An 18,698-nucleotide genomic window follows, 5' to 3' on the forward strand; every position below is an offset into this window, starting at 1 on the left:
CCGAAATGCCGAGTCAAGCAATCGGTACATGAGGTGAAAAACAAATCGATCGATAAACCTATTGTTTTCTTTCGATCGAGAACCCATGTTTTTTACTCTTCCAGTATGACCTGAGTAAACTTGTTGAGATTATACAGTAACCCACAAACCACACGAGCTAGACAAACCCATAAAGAATCCATGTGAATGGGCTCACAAGTCACACCTCGGGGGAATTGAACCTATTTGGAAAATATGACTAACCTGTATCATTAATCAACAAACCCAACACGGGATCCTAAATTTCAACTACCTCCATCTAATCACACATCCCAGTCATCCAAACAAATCCTACCTAGTCAACGTAATGCCACACGTTTACAGTTTTGACTAGTAATTACTAAAATCAGCAAATAATTAAGTTTTCTTAATTAATGAGTTGATTTGTACGTGTCAACAAATCAAAGTCAGTCAAAATAAAATAAAATAAATGAAAGCAACGTTAAACAAATCACTTCTCAAGTATAGTCATAGAGAGCCGACCTCTCCGACTCATGCATATATATATATATATATATATATATATATATATTTATGTGTATATATATATATATAGACATAGTTGTATTTGTATCATATATTGTAAGGAGTCTCCCGGACGTTTCATATGCTTCTTTCATGCCATAAATACTAAGCAGAGACTCCGGCCTTGAAAGGAAATAGCTCTTGATACACTCAATCAATTTAAAGTCCACATTTTCCAAGTTTTATTCTCTCTAGAGTCTGTTTATCTTCTCCTTCCTCTTCTTCTTACAGAGTTACTCAAAAGAGCCAGTTCGTCTTTGTGTTGCAACTCCGAGAGGTGAGTTTTTGTTTCATTGATTTTTTTGATACATTTATGTGCCTGAAACCCCAATCATGCATGCAAAATTGCAGGGATTTCGATAAGGTTTATCGTAAATTCGGAGAATATGGGTAGTAATACTACTTCAGGGATAATGAGGAATGAGATTCTTCCATCAATGTCTTCACATCAGCTGTACAACTTTGGTATATTACTACAAAATTGTCCTTACTTGCAATGTAATTAGATTTAATTTGTTTTTCTGATATCATGCATTCTTTATAAATCTAAACACATTGAGAAATTGAATTTTTCATTTTTCAGGGAATAATGACATTCAGTTCTGGGATTCTGATGTTTCTTTGCAGTTTGATGGTCAAGTGTATGTATTCTTGCTAGCTTTCCTTGGCCTTTTTTTTCTTTTTTTCCTTCTTTCGATTTCCGAGAATTTCCCAGTCCAACACGAACAGCTAAGCCAACTTTAAACAACTTTCCTTAACTCACATATAGCAAAACATATATAAATTAAATGACGAAGATAAAAAAAAATTCAATAGGACTCTTGGAAAGTGACAAATTTTGTCAAGACTTAGAACCACAGATGACCTTACATGAAAAAAGGAATCTCTTATATGTGTCAAATGTCAATTCTTTAATATCGTGGTAGGAAGGATCAATAGATTGAAAATTTAACCAAGAAAAGTGATTGACTTGTATCTTGTTTTTATTCCTGTTGTTCAATTCTCTTTGAATAGAAATGCACATGGTACTGATGGCTTTTGTGTGGAGTCCATAGCACCAGATGATGCAGACACCTCTAATCCTTATCAGTCCCTCACAAACTATCAACCAGGTCAGGCCAATCCCAGTACGTAATCGAATTCCGGTTCTGTTTAATTACTGCAAATGCCATGTTCAAGGACTTAATTTGACTTGTTTAATGGCAGGTTATCTGTCTAAATCTTGCAGCTTCGACAACCTCGCTCAGCCGTCAATGTTGCTCAACAAAATGGTGTCTGTCCCACAAACTGAAATGGTAAGGTTCAGTCATTTTTTTTTTACCAAAGCAGAACAACATGTATTTTGTTGCTTGACATGTTTTTGTCAAATTACGCAGGGCTTTACAAGCACACAAAATACAGCAGGCAAGCGTCCCGTTAAGCCTATTTCGCTGCCCCAAACTGATCTTTGTGAGCTAATTGGAAATCAAACAAGTTCCGGTGAGCGGAAAAACAAGAAGAGAAAGAAGGGCATTGCCATCGATGAACAACGGCGTAGTCAAAACCCATCAGCATTGAAGGATGTCCAAGAGCACAAGGTTCAGATAATATGTTTCCTTCTGCTTTGATTTTTCTAGTTAAAAGGTCTAGTAAGTACTAAAGCTATCAAGTCATGTTAAATCTAGATCTTTCGGTTTTCAGGTTCCTGTGAGGAGAAGTCAAAAATTAAGTGAGAAGATCACAGCTCTTCAACAGCTTGTCTCTCCTTATGGCAAGGTCAGATTTTATACATATCGTATACATATACATACATATATAAATTCAAATCATATAGCACTATAGCAGCTTTCTTGACAAACAAATTAAAGGTTCTGAATTTAATCACAGACGGATACTGCCTCAGTACTTCAAGAGGCTAGTTTCTATATCAGGCTCCTCCAAGAACAAATCCAAGTACATACAAACCTCCTTTCCATAGCCTATCTCAATCATTAGTACTTTTTTTTTTGTGTGTGTAGTGATGGGTATAGTGTTCATATCATTTTTATTTTTGTTTTCGACAGAATCTGATTCAGACGCAAAGCAGTTTATATAGCTATGGTGTTCAAGATCATGCCCCACTACTGGTAGATATGTATATATGCATCAATAACATTTTATATTGGAGCCTTTTGAGTACAGTTTTATCTTGCAATCAATTAACCTTTCTTGACCATCTGAAATTGTTGCAGATCATTGGAGAGAGACCAGTGGACCTACAGAGTAGAGGGCTTAGCTTGGTTCCTATATCAATCACACAGAAATTAACAGAAGACAGAATTGATCCTCCTGCATTTTCAAAGAAAGCTTTCTTACATAGACATTCTTAATCAGTTCAAGGAAACAGAAAATTACCCTCTTGAGGATATCCCTAAAAGAAGAGAAAATTCCCAAGTTGATAGTTTTGATATATTTTCATGGTTCTAACCGAAGAGAATGAAAAATACAGGATATGTTATATATCCATATACATATGCCATGGGAGTACTTTTGTGTTTTAAACTAATTCATGTGCCTTAACTTTCTTGGCATTATTACAGTAAAACTATGTGCATCTGCTTAGGGTGCAGTGCAGTGGGTTTCTCATTCATTTTCTGCCATGAATAGACAAAAGAAGAAGAATCAATCTCTGGTTAATGATGGATATATGATACTGATTCAGTTTACATATTGTATATTACGGATGTGGATGTCGGAGCTTTGCAATTCTTACGATGTACTATTCTCATTTAATGGTTTGAGAGATGTGTCAAATCACATAATATTTTTGTCTTTTTTCTACCAAACTTATTTTCTACCATTGGATGAGAATTGTTAACGGTGAGAAATTCTAGATTTCCCTCATCCTTGTCCGTAGCATTATGGGTCTAATGGGCTTTCTCCTAGATACACCATGTAAAACACTTTGGGCTAATTGTTGCCTAATATGGTTGCTAAAATAGTTTGGACTTTCTGGATTACCCATTGGATTTTGGGTTTTTCTAAAGGCCCATTTAGTTCTTCATATGCCGACATTGACCCAAGCCCATTGAAGATATGAGTAAGGGGTCCATTGTGCTTTTAGATAGCCCATCATAAGTCATAACACGAATGACTGTTGCGTCCGTCAAGCAAGTCTCCACTGGAAACGCAATTTACGTGTCACTATTTCACTAGTTTGTCACCTTGCGTGTCTGTGTCTGTGTCTGTGTCTGTGTCTGTGTCTGTGTCTGTGACCGTGACACTATCATCGCCATCAATGATCAAACAACACATACCAAACGTGAAACTGTGAAAGAGCGGAGAGAAAAAGGCTTCACACGTATCTCCAAGTTCATATCCCCAAAAGAAGTCTATCTTTATTATCCCTCTCCCCTCTCCCTCATTTGGATCCCTAGATTTTCTCAGGTTTTCACGCTGTTTATCTCACTTTCTTTACGATTTTTCTCTCGAAAATGGTAAGCTCTTTTACTACTTCTACGGATTCACTCTCGTGGCCTAAATTTAGAACTTGGTGTTTGTTCCGGTGTGTGTGCTTTAAGCGCTGTGGATTTTGTGTTCGATCTATGAAATTTGTATGCGGATTATGGAGATTGACTAGTTATTCGCTTGCTTTGGTTGATCTGATTTTATATCGGAGGGTGATCAAAATTTGTTTTTGTTTTGAATCGTTGTGCGTGGATTTGCTTGATTACGAATTGATTCGGATATGAGTCGGTTGTTTGGTTCCGTATTTGGAAGTAGATTGTTCAATGTAGTTTGGTATCCCTTTATATAAAGTGAAATAGTGGTTGTAGGGTTTCAACGAAGTTTTGTACGGTCATATCAAATGAATTCTTCTTTGGTTGAACTAGTCGTGTAATTAGAATGCTATTGCTGAGAGTTGAGTTTGGTTTGCAGCATCCAGTGCACTTGTATTTATTTTGTGTTCATGCGTTGTAGAGTTGCTGTTTGATTTTGATATAGAGAACATGTATCATTTCAGTTTTAAATCCTGTAGAATCAACTAAAACTCTTTAATCTAGGCGCAGATGAATTTTTTGCTTTGGATTTTCACATTTGGCTATTGAAATTTGGCCTAATTGCATCTAATGGTGCAAATATTTTGAGAATTAATGCCTAGGCTTCCACATGGATTTTTTTTTTTTACTTTAAGCAACTTTTATATTATTGGTTGCTAATGTGAGAATAAATAAATAAGAAAGAGAGGGCATATGTGGACATGTGAAGAACATTGCATCTCTTGGTAGCTAATTAAACTTGGCATGACTTTTTTCCAGGGTTATTCATAGTTTCTGCTGGTATGCTGTACCTAACAATTTTTTTGAAGGTTGAATAATTATTCTAGAAATAATTCTGATTTGGACGGCATAGGGGGGATCTAAGTTGGTGAAATCCTTCTGTTCATGGGATTGTTGATGTAGGGCAAGTGATAAATCGTAAAAACGGATTAATAAGAATGTCGGGGTGTCAATCATGGTGTAATATGTGTTATGGGAAATACTTTGTTCCGACTGAAGAGTTTTTGAAACAAAAATTTGATGATTATATTTGAGAAAACAGTGGTTAAGTTTGGGATCAAGGCCTTGATGACGATCGGCATGCTTAGTATGATGCCCTTTTCCTTCTGATTGTTACATGATATTGGTACTATTTTATCTTCTTTTTAGGCCAACGCAGCATCAGGGATGGCTGTACATGATGATTGCAAGCTAAGGTTCCTGGATCTGAAAGCAAAAAGGACTCATCGCTTCATAGTTTTTAAGATTGAGGAGAAGCAAAAACAAGTTGTGGTTGAAAAGCTTGGTGAGCCAACTGACAGCTATGAGGATTTCACATCAAGCCTTCCTGCTGATGAGTGTCGATATGCAGTCTACGACTTCGATTATGTTACCGCTGAGAATTGCCAAAAGAGCAGGATCATTTTCATTGCTTGGTATTGCTTATTGTTACATAGGTTATTTAGGGTTATGACTATCATATAACATTCTTCCATATTTTTTATCTATTAGTTCATTAACTTGGATATTTCTTGCATATTTGAAGGTCACCTGACACATCTAAGGTGAGAAACAAGATGATCTATGCAAGCTCCAAGGACAGGTTTAAAAGAGAGTTGGACGGGATTCAGGTGGAGTTGCAGGCCACTGACCCTACTGAGATGGGCCTTGATGTTATTAGAAGCCGATCAAACTGAATGTGATGTGCCTGTCATGCAATCGGGATATGTGAGATGTCTATAATAGCTTGTGGGACATAAGAGGTCGAATTAATATATATTGGCTGTTGTTGAAATGCTATTATTAACTCATCTAGACCAACTTCAGTGGTTTGCTTTACATTGTGGCTTATTTTATATGGATTGTTGGGTAAGTATCTCGTGCTTGTCTAAGATGGATGTTATCATGTTAACAGTTTTTATATTTGTTGTATCAAGGCAATCATTTTTGCCTTTGCACATTTGTTGGTTCTTTTTTTGGGGTATTTGGATTGGAATGAGATGGTTGCTTGGTTCTTTTCTTGTTTCTATTGTTATGCAATTCCTGCCGTCCACGGTCGGTTATTGTCAATTATGGAAATAAAGCTTGGAGGTGCTGAGCCAGAGTATTTCCATACATTGGTGTTGTTGCTAATCGGAAAATTTATCTTTCGTCCAATTATGGAAATAAAGCTGTAGGTGAGATAAATGCTAAAATTCCCCAGCGTCCATAAGGAAGGCCTATCATGCCCAAAAGGATATGATTACTAAAAAGATAAATTAAAAGAAAAGGTTACGGTTTACAAGTCTGGGTGACATTTGCATACGACACATTATGCCAAGCAACCAACGCATGTAAGATGACAATCTACCTGGGGAAGAAATTCACTTGCTACACAGTTTCTTCAGACAGTTTTTATCTCATCTTTAGAAGCCACCAGACCAAATAGACGGGAAAGTATCGTTATAGTCTTGCATTATTACCAAGGGAGCAGACTCACTCTTCAATCTTTCAAGGGGAAATGAATACCATGGACCGCCAAAAGAAATCCTCTGAGCTCTGCATCTCATGTCTTACTTTTGGTATGTAATTTTGCAGAGTATGAGCATGCTCATTGATGACTTCCGTTGAACTCGCGTCTTCAGTAAGTTTGACAGCTGCCATTTGAGACAACTGATAATTCTCTACCGCATGTTGTAGCTTCCTTGCAGTTGCATCCTCACAAAGCATCACAAGGGATACCAGTAGAGACCTAAGCTCACGCTTTGCTCCAACTGTAAAGGACATGGCTTTCAAATGCTCTATTAGAGCCATCTCTTCATCAGGGCTACAAAGTCCAGAAATTATTCAAAAGTGAGACTGGATGAAGAATGCAGCAGAAGAGGCCAATACATTTCGAATTTGAATAACTAGAATACCTGCCAGGACGAATTTTCCCTCTTTTCTTCTGTCGTTGTCTTGTATTTTTCCCCTTGCTAATGATAGTTGAGGTAATGGAAGCAGCAGAGCCCTTTCTTGTCCTGTTCATTGAACAAAATAGAACTTGAAGCAACTAAGAGATTAATGTAAACACAAACACTTAAAACTTTACATATACATTTAAGAGAACTTAAAACGAACAGATAACAAATAAAAGTAGTTTTTTTTTTTCCAATTTTGCTCTTCTTCCTCCCTGGCAATTTTGCTTTTCTTCCTCCCTGGCAGGCCTCAGACACCAGAGGGAGTGGGGTTATAAGGGTGCTGTGGACTTATGAGCAGATTGCATAAACGTGCAATAAATCTGAACCCACAGAACAGATGAAAAAAATAGTGGAAAGGCACAAAGACAACAGCACAAGCAGAGTTTGATGGGTCAAATATGACGGGAAAAACACTGACGGCAGCAAAACAAAATACACATCCAACCAGTATCTTTCAATTACTAGTTAATTCACATGCTAAGCATAAATGACTTGCAGAGGTGTGCTATTGTATCAGTAAGCATAAAGCCAGGACTCAGGAGTCATGGGAAAAGCTAGGAAGAAATTATTAAAAATGAAATTGACGAGACAAAGAATAGCAAATTTTACGGGTAAATAACAGAGTTATGACAAACCATGACATTATTTTCTTACAGTCATTGCCATATGGACACACACATAAATACATAGATTTCCTGTAAAGCAGCTAAAAGGATGTCTAGTAATAATGAATCAATGAGGTTGCCTACCGAGTATTTTATGTATATATATATATGTATGGATATTATGAATTAACCAAATATGTACTTCCAACAACAGAATCAGAAACTGCAGACAGAAGAAGCTCCGGTGAAGTGTAATAACCTTTGGGGGAAAAGTGTACGCAGAGAAAGTTTAGACATACCCTGTGGTGTAGGCACTCATTCCACTAAAATTACTGCTAGTCTCTGAAGCAGTATCATCATCAAGATCATTTAGTGACCGCTCCTCATCCTGTAGCTTTGCTGCAAGTAGTAACCTTCTTTGTCGAACAGCCAAATAGCGAGCTAAGTATTTTCCTACCTTCTCCAAACCTTCCTCAGATTCACCAATTAGAAGGCTTGCACATTCTAAAGAAGCAATTTTCACTTCTGAGATCAACTCCTCTCGTCTATGCAAAAGAGCAACCCTTAAAGCCTCTTCCCAGTCCCTTGCACTGATTAACAAACTGATCCCACGATTAACATCCCCACAATACTCCAAAGCTATTTTGGCAGCTTCACCTGGTTTACCAAGTGCTTGCAGTTCTTCGCAAAGCTCATGAGCTAGCTGCATAATCTCATCTTTCCCAAGTTTAAGGAGCCCAGCAACAGTCAGCACCTGACTCCAGTTACCGCAAGCACGATATGCCTTCAATGCCTTTTCTAAACAGGAACAGCACAAATAAGTTGTAGCCGCATCCTCAAAGCATTTTTCATCACTGAGATTATCACCCCAAGCCTCAAGGATCTGTGTTCTCTTCACTGGGTCAGTAAGCAATTGAAGTCCCAGAGGAAAAAGTTGGGGATTCTTTTTGATAAGGTTCATGCAATCTGCATAATAAGCATCTCCTGCAGAAACAATGTTCCTAAGAGCACGATCAAACCTGCATAACCTTAGGTCAATTTTATAGCGCATTAATTCCCCAGGCATTTCTTCTAGTTCCTGTAGGAAAGGAAGAAATTCTTTTGGGTCCCACTGAGAGTTCAATGCCACAATAGCTGCAAGGTTCAAATCATAGAGACCTAACGCAGCTTCATAAACAGCATCAGGATTAGATAACCACAGGAGATGCTTCAAAGCTTCTTCAGCAGAAGGATGGGAAATTCTCCTTGGCTTATCAGGACCAACTAACTCCATATCACGGATTTCTTTTATCCTATTCAAAGCTTCTTCTAGAGCAGGAGGATCACTACGGGCTAGAGTGGTTAAAATGCAAAGCTCCCTTGCGGGGCTTTCCAGCACATGTTCCTCTAGAGCCTTCCTTATGGCTAGGAGTACTGAAGAAATCTTGTTACTAGCATCAGAACAGTTGAAATCTCTGGATCCCATTTTCTCAGCATTTTTTTGACAAGGTAGAGAGATGTAATTGCTGTATAGTGTGAGTATTATATTTTCATTCTTTATGCCCGAAACAAACTCAGTTACGTAGGTCAAACTATCAAGCTGCCTGACAAACTCGGGGGCTGATTGGATGAATGCTTGCCATCCACAATAGTCCACAATGATATTGAAATCTATCCTATGTCGCCTTACTAAGAGTAATGCATCTCTAAAGCGCCGCTGATTCAAAGCATTGATAATTGAAGCAAGGACCAATTTTCTAGGATAAATGCATTCCAGGTTTCCTCGAGTAGTTTGAATTACAACAGCAGCTTCATCGCCATGCAGGACGCCCAGAATTTTGGCTCCCTTTTCCCATAGACTGATGAAGTGAATATTTTCTTCTTCTCTTCTTCTGCTATGAACATGAATGAAGTTCCCATATTTTGAATCTATATCTCCATGCAGTATATCAGTAATTTCAACAACAACGAGAAAATCTTGTTTAGTTACAAGGATCAAATGCGTAATCACTTCGTCATCAAAAATTGAATAGAATGAGAAACTGCTACAGTTATTGCACAGTATTTTTCCACTGACATGCAACCTACCAATTTCGTCAAGTCCAAATAGCAAAGGCCTTGAAAAACCATTGTCTTGAACAAGAACGGCACTCATCCAAGAGCATAGTGATGTGAAATTGATAGCATCATGTTTTGAAGCTCCTCCGCTGTTGGCCAAGCCCAGCTTAGATGTATACTCACATATTTTTCCATCATAAAATTGCACAAAAGATGAACATCTTTTAGCAGGATTAGAAGAAATCCCAATTACCATTTCTTCAAGAGAATTTCGACAGGAAATTCTTGCATGCCACCCAGAGGATGTAATCAAACCTGGGACATGATCCTCAGAACACACAAGATCAATCTCCTGCAAATAGTAACCACGTATACCATCCCCTCTTGATGAGGTTAATGATACAGAATTACTATGGCTGAAACCACAATGAGAAACAGCAAGAAGTATATGCGAGTCCAACCATGTAAGATGTACAAAGGATCCAAATGCTGCATCACAGATGGAAGCTTCAACAGTGTATTCTTTGCCTTCTAAATCTTCCCATGTATGAGGTGCAGGAAATTCAACCACACACAAAGAGCCATTTGATAAACACGCTGCTACACAGTTCTTAGAATTCTTGGAATACAGAGCCACGTCTCGAACAGCGGATGGAAATTTCAGGCTGAATAAATACAATGGAGGTGGCATTAGGGACAAAGAAAGAGGGGTAACAAGAATCTTGGAATCGTCAATGACTAAAGCCGTCGAGTTCCCAATAACAGCTGTAGTCCACATGAAGTTGTAAATTGTGATCTGGCCACCAAGGGTCCAACAAATCAACTGCAGAGGCTTGGTCGGATCCCACATGAACCTCACACCATCTTGCCTCAAGTACCTGATTTCATGTTTCAAGTACCAATGATTGTTGCTGAAAAACCAAATCTTTACAGAATCATATTCTTTACCTCTAACAACAGCTGCAAGAAGATCTGAACTTCCATTCCACTTTAGAAGTTCTACAGTTGCATTTAATTGCTCATTTATATTAAAAGCACTTCTCTCTAGCCCATTCCGCTCAAAGAAAGCTATTGAGGGACACCCATTCTCAGCTTTCCTGTCACAAATAGCAGCAATTTTTGCTCCGCTAGGCATCCAATCAAGAAGAGTACCCATAAATTCCTTTGAATCTGAAGTTGCATGAAGCGCACCTGATTCTCGCTCCCAAATTTTAAGCCTCTTATGCAAGGAAGGAGGATTGCACAACCCACTAAGTGTTGAAAAATATTTCCCATCACCTCGCCAAGAAATAGAACTGTCAAACATATTTTCTTGTTCACCTGAAACCAAGAGTGAGTCACTTAGATTTTTTACACCAACCATGCCATCACAAAAATATGCATCCTTCTACCACCACCATCATCTAAATGTAAACTAAAGAGACATGATAGTGGACCACCAATATAGGTGCTGACCCAAATCAAGCAAATGTAAAGTACTAATTATAAGTTTTTCATCAACAGCATGCCTATATGAGCTTCATTCAGAAATATCACCAATGTGGGGCACCATATAGGCCCATATACGTGGAAGTACGTTAACATATAGAATGTGTTTTCCTGTGTACACAACTAGTCTTATACACACGGCAAGAGAAAAAGGCTGCTTTCCAAAAACGCAATTGCTAGAATGAAAACTAAAAAATAATCATGGAATTCCTATGTCTAAGAATGATAATAATAACTAAAAAGTAGACATGGAATTTCCATAGCACCAGGAATAGTGGAAAAGGTCCTTACGTACGTCAACACCATCAGGAAAATCTTCCAGCCCAATTTCATACAGCAGATCCCAATCATGGGTCATAACCAGTACCTGGCCAAAACCAGTAACTATACCAAGCATATCTCCATCAGGACTAGGTGAGATACTTTTGACACTGCCCTCCACTCTGCCGACCACTTCTGTTGAATTATCATCCACAGAATGAAGCAACAGAAGCCCATTAGATGTTCCAATCAGCAATGCTTCTTTTTCCATGAGATAATCAAATGAAGTAATGAAGTCCTCAGACACCAAATCGATAGGGTCAACTTCAGCATGTAACAAGGTATTGCTCCATGATCGCGCATTCTAGCAGATACATGAGCATGCCTTAGAAAAAGCACATAAAGACAGAAAACAAAAACTCACATAATATTGCCCAAAAGAAGAAAACCAACAATTTTGTGAATATCCTCAGTCTGCTCCCATAATACCTACAGTGCATACATCTCTTTCAACAATAAAAAAGGAAGACCTCAAATTCATAAACAGTTGGCCAGTCCTTTTGACAAATAGCTGAATGGCACCATGGAGAGTATGAACGCACCTGTGTTGATTCCATTAGCTATCTCTTGGATAATCTGGTGCCAAAAGACCAATATAGCTTTTCAAGGACTGGCAGTGGAAATTCGGTTAGCTTAGAACTCTGTTTTAGACATTTTAATCATTCCTCATTCCTTCTTTTTTTTCTGCTATGGGCTATCTTATGTAAAATAACTCACTAAAGAATTTTTTTACAAGTAAACAACCCACTGTAAAGAAAAAGATACATGCCACAACAATGATCTCATAACTATTATCCATTCATTTGAATAGCCTGAAACAGACCATTAAGTACATGGCTGGTTTTCACACAAAAAAGAAAGGAAGAAAGAAAGAAAAACACTAACTTTATGCCTAAGTCACCAATTCATTTGCATATAATTTAACATCACAATATTTAATCAATTTCTATTTATTTCTTTCTATAATCAAGTAGCAAGGAAACAAATTAACACAAAAAAAAAAAACTCGGATTATTCAAAACAAAGACAAGCAGTTTATATGCGGATACACATTAACGCTTACATGGAAAGAAGAAATCTGAGTGGTGTATATGAAATTGGCCGACGAAGCAAAGAACAAGCGATTACGCTCGACGTCAAATGCAGAGAACAGCACAACTTCGTCCTCCGATTGTAGGTCCAGGTTCAAAGAGACCTCCGAGTACAGCTTCAGGTTCTTCATTTCGTATCCCCAAATCCGATAAGTCGAACAAAAATCACTCAAAGAGACGACGAACCAGAGAAATGGCCAAAATTTAGGGTTTTGGGGGGTTTTGAACCTTCAAGCGAAGTCTTCCACGTAACTGAAAAGGTAGCCATAAACAGCAGCAACAGGAATAGAGGTGTAATAAGGGCCCTTTGGTCCGGACAGTTTTGGGCCGGGTTGCAAGATCCTTTGACCGACCTTGCTAGGCCCAAAACGGATATTTACTCATGATTGATTTCTCTTCATGGAACGACTAACAACCGGGACCCATTGATCCTATAGTCCATCTACATCCACGTGTCGGAAATCGAATCACTCAGACATGCAGTGTAGAACATACAAATACACTCTAAAGAAACCCTTCGTTTGGCTTCATTCACAGCAAAACTAACTTTTCACTTCACTAACTGCTCGCCAAAAACTCTTTTGAAATTTCAAGAACAAAGGTTACAAAGCGTGGAGAAGAAGAAATGTCACGCTCACTCGACAAGGCTCTTGATGATATCACAAGATCTGGAGAATATAATGCTACTTCCGGCAGCCGCAGAAGCTCCGGTCCTGGCCATGACCGCTGGCTCCCGTCTCGAGACCCGACCAGATGGCAGCCTTACGCAATACCATCGGTGAGTTAGCTTTTTGAACTCGTTTGGTGTGTAGGATATCTTCCGTACTATCACGCCTTTAGTTTCTTTTTAAACTTTGGTGTCTGAGAAAGCGCAAGAAAGGAGAGAGAAACTCATTTGTTCTGTTCTACGTCTTTCTTGCCAAACTTGTTTGGTTTCCGAGAAAACAGAAGAAAGAAAAAAGAAACTCATTCCTTCTGTGCTACACCTTTCTTTATAAAAGAAGAGGAGCTAAAAGAAAAACTCGAGAGAGAAACTCATTCGGTCTGTGTTACGTCTTTCTTGTCAAACTTGTTGGTTTCCGAGAAAACAGAAGAAAGGAAAGAGAAACTCATTCCTTCTGTGCTACACCTTTCTTTATAAAAGAAGAGGCGCTAAAAGAAAAACTCAGATGTAGAAGTTGCGATACGTTTCTTGCTTTCTACATTGTGTGTCTGTTTGTTTACGAGTATACGCATAATTTCTGTGATCGATGATAAGTTGCAATCGACGATTATAAGTTCAAGACCGTACATAAAGCGTCTTTGATTTTGTAAATGTGAACGTATTTACAGGCGGTGCTAGTGCCGGAACCGGTGAGGCAGCAGCAAGAGGTGTTAGCGAGTGAAAGTTCTAAAAGAGATAGTGGCACAAGGCTTTATCTATCTAACTTGGATTATGATGTGTCTAATACTGACATCAAGGTATTCTAATTTTTCCTTCCTATTGAATCAATGGATTGTATGTGATAGGCGTCTCGAACTTTTCTATTTTTTGTGTTATATATGAGTCCTCTGCAATTTTATAAGAGAAGGTCGTAATGTGAAAAGTAGAGGGGGCACAATTTTATTTGAAATTAGGGCATTCTGCAAATTAAATGGACATGTAGTTGTTAGTACAGTGTTTACTGAAAAAGGAAGCATGCGTAAAGCTTGAATGAGTGGATTCTGTGGCTCTGACCAAGCACGGTGATCCCTAATCCTGCACTACTTATTAATTAGGTTGTCTGCAACTTAAATGTATTGTGTAATTGCCTTTAGTGCTGTGCGAGGTGGTGTGTGGTTGTTGGTATGTATGATGTAATGGGATTTCATGCAATATAATACTTCTGTTTAGAAGAATCCATGTATTGATAGCTTAGAAATAATGGGATTCTCAGAATCTGGTTCTGTATCGTTAAGAGAACTGGCCATGGTGGATAATTAGCTGCATGTAAGTGCTTCAGCATTGTAAGAGGGCTTGTCACTTTCTTTTTAGCGGTTTATTAGCTGCTGGCTATAAATTTTTGGGATCTACTTGCCTGTAACTGGAACTTTGCTTGACTATATCAGCATTTAATGTTTCTCAGGCATGATGTGCATTCTGTTGATATATCAAGGTTCAACAACATGCCTTTGTGTGGATAAATTGTGACGAGGATTCTTTCTTTTTTTTTCATATATTGAGGCTAGTGTTCATTATCTAATGACTTTAACAGGCTTTTAAACTGACTTATGTATATCCATTTATTTTGTTTTACTATTATTCCTACACTTCTCATCATGAGGTCAGGCGCTTCTGTGTCTACTTGCGAATATCCATACCATATTGTTACCTGCACATGTATGTTTACACTTGACTCTGTTGGATAGTCAGTGCTGATAAATATTTATGCTGCTTATTTTCAGATTAAAACACAAATTTCTGTGAATTTTTTGAGTGCTCCATAAGTCGTCTTTTTGTTCTGTGTGCACATTTGTTTGGGATTTAAATAGAAAACAATGAAAACAACTAAAAACAACAAAGCATGTATTTTGGTTTCAAATTATAGTGCTCATGGAATTGGGGAAAGGGGCTTAGAACATTATGGTAGAGAGAGCGACGTTGAACTGAGATTTCTGCGTAGATTTGAGGAAAGCCGCAATGTATGTGGAGCAGCATTGTAATGTTTTTGGCTGTTGGGCGTTGTTGTAGCAGTGACAGTTGTGGTAATATTTGTAGGAATCATGAATCCTTCATTCAACAACTATTCTTGTAGTTATGTTTGCTAAAGATTTGGCTTGAAATTTACACTCATGCACCAAAAGAGTTTTAAATCAGCAATTTATAAATTGCCTCTCATACTTAATTTCTTTGTCCCTTCAACATGGCTTATAACATTTTGCGTTTGATCATACAATGGAAGTTTTTTGATGCTTGATATTCCATTGAATTCTGTAGCATCATTGTCTTTCCTGTTCATTTAAGATTAAGCTTAAGTTCTGAACATGCATCTTCAATCTATGTTATACCCTCTGCAGGTGCTCTTCTCTGATGTTGGTGTCTTGAAAAGCTATGGAATCCACTATGATCGGACGGGAAGATCAGTGGTACCTTCTCAGATTTAGGATCATTTCCTTTTGAAGATGTTGTTTGCCTGTGGCTTACAGAAAACTTGTTTCTTATAGGGAACAGCAGAAGTTGTGTTTTTGCGCCAAACAGATGCTTTGGCTGCTATCAGTAAGTATAACAATCACCCGCTCGATGGGAAGCCACTGAAGATTGAGCTTGTGGGAAACTTAATTGGTCCAGCCCCTCTGCCTCCAACTACACATGGCATCCTTGGAACGCCCAGTGAATTAGTCAGAAGGTACAGACTGTATGTTGCTTACCATAGTACCTCATAATTCAATTTCATCGACAGACATGCAATGGGATTATGATTTTAGTCGTCTATGAATATGATCGTAGCACATTGGGATTTTGGGGGCCTTTGCTGCATTTATAGTTTTGTAAAGTCTGGGTAGGGGTTGGTTGGGATTATGAGATCATTTGAGTGTGCAGTACATATATATATTTTTTATATTTCCCTGCATGCGGTTTGAGGCAGGGGATGCCGTTGGTATTGCATAACACTACACTCCATGCCATTCAAGACAAAGGGAGTGCTTAAATTTACCCGTCACATTGATGATTCTTGTCCAATCATCATCTAGATCATCATTGCTGCAATAGTGTTGATGGGTGCAATTAGCCTTGAAATATATAGTATCGTGAGAACTTAATTTTATTTTGCTAGACATTTGCTTGTTTTGTTGTAATCTACCTGGCTCTGATTTAATGTTTCATGTCCTTAGTGACGGGGGTGCTGGGTTTGAGACTTCCATTGAAGGTATTGGTGGTGGATTTGCCAGAAGCGAAGGGAAAAGAACAAGTGATCAGGAGAAGTTATCAGCCGAAGATCTCGATGCGGACTTGGAGAAGTACCACCAGGAAGCAAAGAGAATCAAGGCAAGTCATTCTTAGTGGGCATTTTCTTGTAGGCTTTTTGTTTTTGGAAGATTGAAATTCAAAAGTGCCATTGAAACTTCAATTCTGATAGAAGATATTAAGAATAGAATACTGAATACCAGCCAAAAAAAAAAAAACAAAAGGTGAATTACACGGCTCGTTCTGTCAATTGTTACTGCTATCCTAGGTCGACATTAGGACTTTCGTAGAGAGTGCTCAATACAGGAGGAAATTATTGCAATTCAAACTTTTATTTTGATAGTACGGGGTAACCCAGTTGGTGGTTCCTCCGAGTAATAACCTTGGCGTAGCTTGTAAGTAATTATGGGAAAAAAGATAAATTTGGACAAAGGCAAGTAAACTCTAATATATCTTCCTTTCTTTTTTTTTAAAGCACGATTTAACATGACCTTTTTGGAAGAAAATGTAACTAAGAATTGGAATACCTCCCAACCCATAAAAGATAAAACTCCCTTTCAAATTTACTTTGTTTACTAATTTCATCATTCTCAAACAACAAACCACCAACATATAACACCTATTATGACTACTACAAAATGATCTTCCAAAAAAACTAAACACAGTTGATATCCAACACGGAAACAACGCAATATCAAGTTTGAAGAAAATTTATGGTCGCGTCTTCGATTGCTTTCGCTACCATAAGAAAATGGATGACGTACCTCATGGAATAACGGGAATTGCTCAACAATCCATAGAATAGCCATCTAGTTTCTTCCAGACTTTCTGGCCCGGTATGACGGTACACACGAATGGTCAAAGAAGCCAATAATTGATATGTTTAATCAAAAACATAAAACAAAACAGATAATATAAGAAGCAAGTTCCTCACCTCAACGGCTATTTTACAACAACCGCAACTAAGTGGAAGGAGACAAACATCCCTCCACTCCACTCCACTCCACTCCACTCCACAAACAAAACTACAAAGAATAAAATTACATATTTACAAATCAAACAATTATCAACACTATATAGCCCAAAATTAGCTAGGCACCACTCAAAGATATCTTTTTAATTTCAGACACCCTGTTTGATGACCTTAGCAATAGAATCGGACAGCCTTGTGATCCAATCCACCTTTTCTTTGAGTCCAATACACTAAAACACACAATCCTGATCTTGGATGCACCTTTATCTCTATGCCGACAAAAAAACTCAAGGCTTTTATTAAGCAAGCATGGCCGTTCCAAAAAAATGCCAAGATTACTCACCCTCAGGAATTCAAATAATGGATGAAGACCAAGAGAGAATCTTATACTGTACAGTCAAGATTCCCCTAAATTTACCCAGAGTTTGTAAATGTAATGAGCACTGATAACTGCATCTACAAGAACAAGAAAAAATAATTATTTCAGCACCACAGTACAGGCCTCTTTCCAGATATTGAACACTTACAAAAGATGCTATGACAAAAAAAACCAGGAACATCCCAAAACATGATCAATGACAGAACTGAATAACCATAATCTGAATAAAGATGGGAGTAAATCGTGTTTTACTATATAACTTAATCACCAGCATCTGAATCATGTTTATCATAGATATGAACCACCACTGTGTTTAATCACAATGAAGAAAGGACTTTCAAAGAAATTTTAATAACGGAATTGAATCACCACCTAAATCATGCTTAATCAAAAAGCAAAATATCCAGCATTACAAAGAAAGATAGGAAGACAGCATTGTGCATAGGGTTAACTGGTTAAGTATCTGTGAATAAATAATAAGTATAAATTGTTGCTATTGAGGATGGACAGCAGTACCTGAAGATACACGAAGTCACTAGATCAACAATATCAGGCTGCTGAAGTCTCCAAAGATATTTCCTGACCACCTTGTACTCTCACTAGACTCCGCTAATGGTGGATCCCAGTCGTAAACTTCACAAGATCGTACTTCCTATATCATGCTAAGCATAAGTCCACCATTAATCCATGATAGAAATACCACATCGAAAGATGTGGGCATGATGGTGTTGTTTATAGGGGGGAGGTATGGGCCTTCCTCATAACCCAAGGTTTTCTAGTGTAGTCCGCCATGGAAGGGCCTGTCTGCGGACAGAAGGTCCATGGTGGGCTGGGCTGGGGCCTTGGGTACAGCCGGCCCATATGGGTGGGTGTCGGTTG

The 18,698-nt window shown here is 38.1% G+C and overlaps 4 protein-coding genes and 1 long non-coding RNA gene across 9 annotated transcripts; 3 read left to right on the plus strand and 2 right to left on the minus strand.

Annotated features, from left to right (window-relative positions):
• The first annotated feature begins 645 nt into the window (after window positions 1–645).
• On the plus strand, window positions 646–3,295 carry LOC119990149 (transcription factor bHLH112-like). 2 transcript variants are annotated; one of them, XM_038835996.1, is made up of 10 exons: window positions 646–841; window positions 916–1,029; window positions 1,148–1,205; window positions 1,579–1,691; window positions 1,771–1,859; window positions 1,941–2,141; window positions 2,245–2,319; window positions 2,431–2,496; window positions 2,607–2,669; window positions 2,775–3,295. In XM_038835996.1, the coding sequence occupies exons 2-10, from the start codon at window positions 951–953 to the stop codon at window positions 2,910–2,912; spliced, it is 882 nt and encodes a 293-aa protein (XP_038691924.1). In that variant the 5' UTR covers window positions 646–841; window positions 916–950; the 3' UTR covers window positions 2,913–3,295. The 2 variants fall into 2 exon arrangements, with proteins under 2 accessions (XP_038691924.1, XP_038691925.1); XM_038835997.1 differs by having other exon boundaries at window positions 1,579–1,676.
• A 563-nt stretch (window positions 3,296–3,858) lies between these two features.
• On the plus strand, window positions 3,859–6,082 carry LOC119988080 (actin-depolymerizing factor 1). Its single transcript, XM_038832988.1, has 3 exons — window positions 3,859–4,019; window positions 5,232–5,497; window positions 5,608–6,082. Exons 1-3 carry the CDS (start codon window positions 4,017–4,019, stop codon window positions 5,756–5,758), a joined length of 420 nt encoding a protein of 139 aa, XP_038688916.1. The 5' UTR covers window positions 3,859–4,016; the 3' UTR covers window positions 5,759–6,082.
• Window positions 6,083–6,266: 184 nt separating this feature from the next.
• On the minus strand, window positions 6,267–12,789 carry LOC119988079 (elongator complex protein 1). Of its 3 annotated transcripts, XM_038832986.1 has the most exons (6): window positions 12,515–12,619; window positions 11,994–12,027; window positions 11,422–11,755; window positions 7,905–10,962; window positions 6,959–7,060; window positions 6,267–6,867 (listed from the first exon to the last, which is right to left on the minus strand). In XM_038832986.1, the coding sequence occupies exons 2-6, from the start codon at window positions 12,006–12,008 to the stop codon at window positions 6,552–6,554; spliced, it is 3,825 nt and encodes a 1,274-aa protein (XP_038688914.1). In that variant the 5' UTR covers window positions 12,009–12,027; window positions 12,515–12,619; the 3' UTR covers window positions 6,267–6,551. The 3 variants fall into 3 exon arrangements, with proteins under 3 accessions (XP_038688914.1, XP_038688913.1, XP_038688915.1); XM_038832985.1 differs by lacking the exon at window positions 11,994–12,027 and having other exon boundaries at window positions 12,515–12,789; XM_038832987.1 differs by lacking the exons at window positions 11,994–12,027; window positions 12,515–12,619 and having other exon boundaries at window positions 11,426–11,562.
• A 342-nt stretch (window positions 12,790–13,131) lies between these two features.
• Window positions 13,132–16,706, plus strand: LOC119990191 (THO complex subunit 4B-like). 2 transcript variants are annotated; one of them, XM_038836058.1, is made up of 5 exons: window positions 13,132–13,320; window positions 13,875–14,003; window positions 15,579–15,647; window positions 15,726–15,907; window positions 16,395–16,706. In XM_038836058.1, the coding sequence occupies exons 1-5, from the start codon at window positions 13,168–13,170 to the stop codon at window positions 16,561–16,563; spliced, it is 702 nt and encodes a 233-aa protein (XP_038691986.1). In that variant the 5' UTR covers window positions 13,132–13,167; the 3' UTR covers window positions 16,564–16,706. The 2 variants fall into 2 exon arrangements, with proteins under 2 accessions (XP_038691986.1, XP_038691987.1); XM_038836059.1 differs by lacking the exon at window positions 13,875–14,003.
• A 554-nt stretch (window positions 16,707–17,260) lies between these two features.
• Window positions 17,261–18,501, minus strand: LOC119988844. The gene is made up of 2 exons (XR_005465677.1): window positions 18,336–18,501; window positions 17,261–17,896 (listed from the first exon to the last, which is right to left on the minus strand). It is a non-coding gene; the product is annotated as an uncharacterized LOC119988844 (long non-coding RNA).
• Window positions 18,502–18,698: the final 197 nt, after the last annotated feature.

The sequence above is a fragment of the Tripterygium wilfordii genome, chromosome 21, assembly GCF_013401445.1.
Source record: "Tripterygium wilfordii isolate XIE 37 chromosome 21, ASM1340144v1, whole genome shotgun sequence".
NCBI classification, from domain to species: Eukaryota; Viridiplantae; Streptophyta; class Magnoliopsida; order Celastrales; family Celastraceae; genus Tripterygium; species Tripterygium wilfordii.